This window comes from Poecilia formosa, unplaced genomic scaffold (genome assembly GCF_000485575.1).
Source record: "Poecilia formosa unplaced genomic scaffold, Poecilia_formosa-5.1.2 Scaffold364, whole genome shotgun sequence".
Lineage (NCBI taxonomy): Eukaryota > Metazoa > Chordata > Actinopteri > Cyprinodontiformes > Poeciliidae > Poecilia > Poecilia formosa.
Genome location: NW_006800303.1, coordinates 303,818 through 311,685, shown reverse-complemented (window position 1 = coordinate 311,685; position 7,868 = coordinate 303,818). Strand labels below are relative to the sequence as shown.

The 7,868-nt window shown below is 41.2% G+C and overlaps 1 protein-coding gene across 3 annotated transcripts in view; it reads left to right on the top strand.

Moving 5' to 3' along the window:
• mgaa (MAX dimerization protein MGA a) overlaps window positions 1–6,678 on the top strand; it is a 34,591-nt gene extending 27,913 nt beyond the window's left edge. For all 3 annotated transcript variants that reach the window (XM_016662233.1, XM_016662234.1, XM_016662232.1), the window contains exons 24-30: window positions 1–115; window positions 207–318; window positions 1,183–1,300; window positions 1,484–1,538; window positions 2,488–2,602; window positions 4,502–4,801; window positions 5,610–6,678. The exon at window positions 1–115 is cut by the window's left edge and continues 1 nt beyond it. In XM_016662233.1, coding sequence (XP_016517719.1) covers window positions 1–115; window positions 207–318; window positions 1,183–1,300; window positions 1,484–1,538; window positions 2,488–2,602; window positions 4,502–4,801; window positions 5,610–6,235 — 1,441 coding nt within the window. In that variant the 3' untranslated portion in view covers window positions 6,236–6,678. The remainder of the gene's footprint in view (window positions 116–206; window positions 319–1,182; window positions 1,301–1,483; window positions 1,539–2,487; window positions 2,603–4,501; window positions 4,802–5,609) is intronic.
• The last annotated feature ends 1,190 nt before the right edge of the window (window positions 6,679–7,868 follow it).

Sequence of the window (7,868 nt, the reverse complement as noted above, 5' to 3'; positions counted from 1 at the left end):
ATCCAATGCAAGTTGCAGAAAGCATCGAGCCCAGATGAAGCAGACATTCCTCCAGTTGAAGAGGGAAGTGTTACCAGCCGATGACAGCATGTCCAGAACCTCCCTGCTGGAAAAGGTGTGCAACCAGTTCTCCATCCTCCTCTGTGTGTGTGTGTGCGTGTGTTTGTGTTGGTCTGAAGACGTTCACGGTGTGTGTTCTGCTGCAGGCCGTGCAGGTGATCCAGGAGCTGAGGAGCTGTGAGGAAGACCTGAAGAGGAAGAAAAGGAGCCTGGTGCGGAGACGGGATGAGTTCCTGTCCATTCTGGCTCCGTCAGCAGGTGGAAACACTTCTTATCTGAGTCTAAACAACCTGGGGACTGATCTGGATTACATCATTTAAACAGAACTGTCAAATCTGATAGAGGTGCAGGAAAAAAATGTATTCAATAGAGAATCGCAATTCCAGGTCCTGGGAATTCTGAATCGATTCAAAAATAAATTTTGGCCTGCTTGATTTTCTGTAAAATTGTATTGTAATTTTTAGATTTTTTTATTTTTATTTCAGAGAAAGCCAGCCAGCTAAGCTAACCTCACACTGGTAATTTAAGTGACAGAATTTTACACAAACACTTCTTTTTTGTTTAGATATAAACTGATGGAACTTGATACAGTATGGAACTTCTTAAAATTGTTTTAACTAGATGGTTTATTTGTTTACAGTGTCTTTTCCTCTTAACACACAGATGATTTAAACAGAATCTCCAGTCCGTTTGAACAGAAAAGTCATTTCTTAATCAAAAATTGTTTCAGATCTGAATATAGTTTCTGAATCAAATCATGACCATAAAAATCAGAAGCGAATCTCTGGACAGTGAAAGATTTGCATCTCTAGAATCCGACATGTCTCCTAGAATAAGCTGCCATATCTGTAAATGATGCCAGTTTGTCAGGTTAAGTTGAAGGAGAAATGCAGAATGTCACTTTATTTGCACTTTTACCACAAACCTGCATCATATCAGTTCACAACCTTTTAAAATGAAACAAACAAGATAAATCTTTAAGGAGTAACTAAACCACAAATCAACTCCCCCTCCCCAATAAACTGTCTTAAATTGGTCCAAAAGGGCACCATCTTTATTTCTGTGCAAATTTTGACATTTTTGTGTAAAAAAAAGTTTAATTCTGAAATTTATTGACATCAGGTGATGGCCAGCTGGGAACCGGTCTGCAGGAGGCTTGGAGCGGTACTTTGGAAAACCTGGAGGGGAACAGTGGATGTGGAGTGGCTCAGCAGCAGATGGAGATGACCATTAATTCAGAGTAAGAAGTGAAGCCACATCACTGTGAGCTAACCAGACTGGTAACTAGTTGGTTACTGGTAACTAGTGGTTTAGTTTGTGCTCGACAGCTTCATGTCTTCAGCAGGTTCTCATTACTTGATATGTAACATTTCTAAGATCTAAACTCGTTCTCCTGTGTAATCTTGGATTTTCTGTTTTTCAGCCTGGAAGCTGAAGTGGACTCTCCAATCTCTCCAGGAACCGAGCAGCTTGGTCAGGTGTGTATTACCGTAGCCGTGGGAAACCAGCAGGTCCAGTAGATCCTGAAGAATCATGTGAACAATAAAAACTGCCTGGCCTCTTACAGATATCTGATGTATTTGCTTTTTTTCATACTTCAATGATTTACATCATCTGAAAAAGTCTAGTGAACTCAGGAAGCAGTTTTCAGCTGATCTCATCCAAACCACCCTGCCTCTGTGACAAAGCTGTTACATTTCTTAAAGGGGCAGCATTATGTAAAGTTGACTCTTTCTTTTTTTTCTTATTTTTTTTATTTATTTATTTTTTTTTTTATTTTTTTTTTTAGCTTTACATCATGTTATAATGTTATTCCCTCATCAAAAACATACCTGGAGTTTTGTTTTGATTCTTTCATGCATGTTTGAGAAATCCATTCATCTCCATGGCAACCATTCAGTTGTGCAAAACACCTTAGTGGGCCTAACCCCGCCTTTGAGACACAGTTCCTCCTCAGAGCTGCAGTTTTCAAGCTTCTGCGCCTCACAGAGCAGCCCTCCCTCACTCAGCTCCTTCAGACTAGCCAGCTACGATTAGCAAACACCTGGAGGAACTGCACATCTGCTGGGTTCATTATAGGAGCTACTTCTCATTACAGTGCTGGTAAAAATGTTGCTAAATGCTTAATAGAGGAACTTATCATGTTGTGAAGACTTCCTTAAGGCGGAGCTTCCAAAAGAGCAGAAGCTTTTAAAGAGACAGGTTTCAAGATGTTAAATCAAAAGTAACATTTTTTAAGTCATATCTGCCACATAAAGCATTTTTATAATAACTGAACATAGTAATTTGATTGTGCTATAAACTTGTACTATATGCCTGGAAAATGCATAATACTGCCACTTTAACGATTTTTTAAACTTTTTTATATGAGCTCATGAGACGGCTGCTTTGTGGACTGAATGAACTTGGAGTGTTTGTGGGTTTTAGGCTCCTCAGGAGGTCCAGAAGCTTCCGACAGAGGCGGAGAGCCTGTGGTCCAATCAGAGCTTGAAGAAGGAAGATAATAAAGACGCACACACTGAGGACGTCTGCAGCACACCAGGTCTGACACTAACCTTTTGGTACTTTACTTGGGCCTGTTAGAATGAATTAGAATCAGGGAAATCACAAACATTGATTGAGTTTTATCTCTACACAACTTCAGCATCATGCTGCATTCACTGTATGTCCAAAGTGGGAAATCAAACTACTTTTCTGCTCACCAGTCAGACTCTGTTCCTGACCACCAAACATGCTTGATTGTACAGTTGCATTTTAATTAGGTCTGATCCACTTTTTTCACTTCCAGCACTGATACAGAGAAACAGCTGAAACATTAGTTTTTTTCAAACACAGACATAAGTGTACTGAAAAACTGATTAATGTGCTAACTCTGCACCAGTACATCACACTGAAATACACCAACAGCTTCACTGGAAAAACAACTTTCATTTGTTTAGTTAGTGCAATTAGGAGTAGAACAACCAATGGAAAATAAATAATAAAGAAAGTGAAACTGACTGAAACAATAGGTTGATTACTTTGGTCAAACATGTAAAATAAACTTTAAAGAGGTTCAGAAAGTCCAATTAAGAATTCTAAATTTGATGTAAAATAAATAATTAAGCATGACAGAGTTCAGAGCATAAAGCATAGAATTAGACTGAATAGATTTGGCTTTATGGATTGGGAACATTTTGGGCGCAAAGCTCCTCCTCTGAGCTTCAGTCTCTAAGCTTCTGCCTCACAGAGCTGCCCTCCTTCACTCAACTCCTCCAGACTAGCCAGCATTAATTAGCAAACACCTGAGCTCATAATGCAAGCTACTTCTCAGCGCAACACTCCTAACAATGATTGTAAGCAGCATAATGGAATCGTGATGTTATGATGTCATGCTGAAGGAGGAGTGGCAGAAAAAGGAGGAGCTTCTTAAAGAGACAAAGGACCAATTTCAAGACATCAAATTACAAAGTCAAATTTCTTTTAAGTTATGTTTGATATAAACAGCGTTTAGATATTAAATAAGATAATAAGACAGCACATGTAATTTATGTTGGATGAAAAGCTGTGAATGTCTGTTAAGGAGTTTCTGCTTTGCTCCTCTGTGAGCGAGTGACATTTACAGAACCTGGGAGTTGGGCCAGTCAAGGATCTTTTTTGTTTTTCTTCACCAAAGTAGTTTCAGTGTTAAACTGTTTTCATTTCTGCTGATGATTGCTTTGCAACAATTCTTTCTTTTTCCCATTGCTGCAACCTCTGGTCCTGGTCAACTGAATTCAGCTCTGAGCCGGGTCATAGAGTAAGAGTCACTCTCATCAGCAGCGGGTGGCCTCCAATCAAAATGTTTGAATTTTCTGTCTTGTTTTTGGTTTTTGATCTGCTTAATTGAATCAGTAAAAACACACTAGAGCCTCGCTGTGCCAGGCTGCTGGAGTCATTCATTAGATTTCCGTCATCGCACTGTCGGTTCACTGTGATCCTGTGAGACGGTTCTGGAAAACCAAACTGGTTCTTTCATAAAACCAGTAAAGAACAGAACCAGAAGCCGCCTGCCGGCCATGACTCGTGGATAGATACTTTTAAACTCTGGATGGGTAAACTGTGGAAGAGAAGAAGTGTAAATATTTATGGATCAGTTTGTCTGTCATACCATCAGTGTGGTATTTGCTAATGTAAGCTCTCTCACTGGATGATGTGGTTAAGAGGACGTTTAGTCCTGCATATTGCAAAAAGAAGGCAGATTAGAAAAATCCTCTGTGGAGAAGCTGTTTTGATTTCGGTAGTTTTCATTTCCACACATTTACTTTGTAAACCTTCCTAAAGGCAGAACATTTTAGATGTTATGAGTGAAACTTCCATAAATCATTTGGAAATATGTTCTTTATTATGGAAACATGTCAAGTAAATGTGATATGTCGCATGTTTGGTGGTTTTCTGGAATCTCTTGCATTTTTGGCTGCAGGGACGGAGACGCTGCAGCACCTGCTGACCAATCAAAAGCAGCCTGAGATGGAGGGGAGGCAACAAACAACCAATGACGTCCCAGTGGAGGGCGTCCTCTGTGTAGCCATCCCTACAGGAGTCGCTGGCCCCCTGCAGGCCCCTCCCGCAGCCGTCCAGCTGCAGCCTCTCCGTCAGCCTGTCCTGCACGTGTCCGACGGCGCGCCGGCTCCTCCAGACACCAAACGGATAAAGACCGTTCCAAACATTCTGTCTCGCAGCAGGAACCGAGACTTGCCTCAGAAAATGTCAGCTGAGAAGGGTAAGACGGCAACATAACACGTAGACAAAACCACTTAACCGGGTCAGGAAGACGGATGAATGTAGCTGCGTTTCCATTAAAGGTAAAATGGAAACGACGAAAATATATCCACTTGATGGAAACATGCCAATGATGTGAAAATCTTTTTTTGAAAAAAACTCACGTTTTTTAGACAAAAAGCCTTAGCATCAGGATGAGGTGGTTCCTCTGCCGTATCGACATAGATGTATTTTGCAAAACTGCAATGGAAAAAATTTTTTGTGATCAACATCCGGATGTTACTACTGGCGGAAACAACAAAGAGACAGGAAGTAGTTGTAGAATATTTGATATATAATTTTTCTTTGGTACAAGCTTCAGTGAGACTTTAAAAGTTACACATGCCTTACGTTATTGATGTAGAAGGAAAATGATGCATAGCTTATAGAAATGAGAAGGAATGTAGTGTGCATAATTCCAATGTAAAAAAGGGGAGAGGTAAATGGGAATAACCAACACACCAAAAATGTACAAAGGTTTCTAACGTGAACAAAAAAGAGCGTATTTCAGCTACTGTACATGCTGAGCAAGCAATGTGAAAGATGAAAGGATGTCTAAGCCAGTCAGAGTGAAGCTGGGTAATCAGACCTGAAACACATCAAACCAAATCTCCAGTCAGTTCTCGCCATGTTAGAGCATTTCACTTTCTCAATTTGTTCTACATTTTTTTTGTTTTGACTGTGTTTTTCCAAAATGGAACTAAGTTGTTATTTTTGTCTACCCTAAAAACCTCTAGTTTCCTGCTGCTGATTACTGTGTTTCTCCACAGCACCACCCATGGATAAAGTGCCGTTTGCCGCTCCTCCAGGAAGTACACCGCACCGAACCCAGGAGCTTCAGCCGCTGCTGGCTGCAGCTCCGCCTGCGTTTCTCCTGGTGTCTGCCGAACCCAGCCAGATGGGCGTCCCCCTCCCCAGGCTGCCTCCTCAGGCTCTGGCCCTGCCCCCTCAGGGTCCAGCTCCGCCCCCTTGTGCTCCAGTCCCGCCCCCTGGTCTTCCTTATCCTCCCTTAGACGTCGGACAGTCTGACCCTGCTGGACAGATGGCCAGACAGGACTCTGACAATGAGAGCCTGTCGTCCCTCCTTAGCGAAATAGTTTTTCTTAACCAGCAGACTGTTGCCACGGCTACTACAGCGGTGATTGATCCTCCGGTGGTGGGCGGATCCGAGGAACAGAAGCATGCCTCCGAGCACCCAGGGCCAATTTTAGGGAACGCTAATGAAGGTGTGCTGGCCCCGCCCCCTCTGCTGCACATGAAGGTGGGAGGAGCCAAAGAGGCGAGACTAGGCAGTAATAATGAAGCAACAGTGGGAGGGGCTGGGGCCGTGGGCGTGGCCTGGAGGCCCATGCCTAGGCTGGTTCCTCTGGGGCTGAGGGGAAACTCCCCCAGCTGACTTCACGTCATCCGGGCAACGACCGGGAACGACTAGAAATGGATTTTCTTTCTGCTCCCGAAGCCGAATCAGATGGATTGATTCAGCACGGCTCTGATTTTTCTATTTGATCTCTCACAATCGCCGAGTTCTGCGGTAAAGCTGCAACTTTTCTGCTTTAGACTTTGTGGACTGAGATGACGTCAGTCGTCCTGGAGCAGAGCAGAGAGGAGCTGATCTGCTGATCTCCACACATTTTGGTTTTCATCCTTCGATAGACAGAGAAATCCACATGAACTATTCAACAACCTTTCATCGTGCAGATGTTGCCACCCAAGAAAGTCTCAGCATAACCAGGTGCAGCAGCCTTCGTTAGCAGAATGAAAGGTGTTAAAGGAAAAAGATGGATGCTTCAAAATCAGACAGCAGAAACCTGGACTGGTTCAGAATCATCAGACTCTCATTAAAAAAAAAAAAAAAAAAAACTAAAACCAAGTTATTAATAACTTCCACTACATAGTTATCATATCTGAGAGAATATAAGTTAATTTCCCTTGAAGAATATCTTCTTTTTTTTTTTCTTTTTTTTTTCTAAATTTGACTCGATAAAGTTTGGTGTAAAATAATAAAAATTCAACTTTTTCCTAAATATTGTTTGCTGCTAAAGTTTCTACTTCTATCAGTCAGAGGTTTGTTGACATGCAGTATTCACTTCCTTCACACTGACCCACTCTTCATGTTGAATCTTCTCCTTAAACCGCCTGGGACGATTCTGGCGAACGTCTCCGGAGTAAGATGGTTCAGTTTGGTTTCTTTGTTTGGAAGTTCAAATAAGTGCAAATCGTTGTTCTTTAAGAATTCTGCCTCGTGTCGCTTAAGTTTGGAATTTATTTTTTTGTGTTAAAAACTTTTGAAGTAGGTGATGTTACTTGTTTAACTCTTTAATATTAATAAAGTTTTTTTTTTTAAATAAACTTGTGTTTTTGGCTTTGATTTGCAGAATGAAAATGGGACGATGCTTCATTTTTTTATGTAAATTGGTCTTAAATTTTGTCATGGCTGGACTATTTAATCTTTTATATTACTGTTTATTTTTTTGTTCTCATGTCAGACAAAGGTTTGAGTCATGCGCAGATATCTTCATATCGTTCTGTGACTTGAGGTGGTTATGATTACTGCTAAGTAGTTGCTAATATATCTAGGTAGCTTTTTCATGTCTTTCATGGATAAGTGTAAATTTATCACCAGTTGACTAGTTGAAGTTTCTTAGCCACTGGCTCACTTCTGTTGCCAACCCGTATGATTTCTTTGTGATTTTATAGGTCTTAAGTTCCATAGATGGTGGCTATAAAAAGGTCTTAATAGATCTGAAATTGGAGTTTTATGAAACCTGCACAAAAACTGCTTAAGTTATCATGCTGGATGTTTTGCATCCATCTGTTCAGCTCCATGGAGAAATTCTAGTTTGAAGTGTTTGGGTATGTCTCTGGACTTTGACTAGACCATTCTTATCACATTAATAGGCGTTTAAGTTGATATTTAGGGTGGTTGTCCTGCTGGAAGGTAAACCTCTACACCCGTCTTGGTAACACTTTATTTGAAGGGGGTTGGATAAGACTGACATGACACTGTCGTAAACATGACATAACACCTG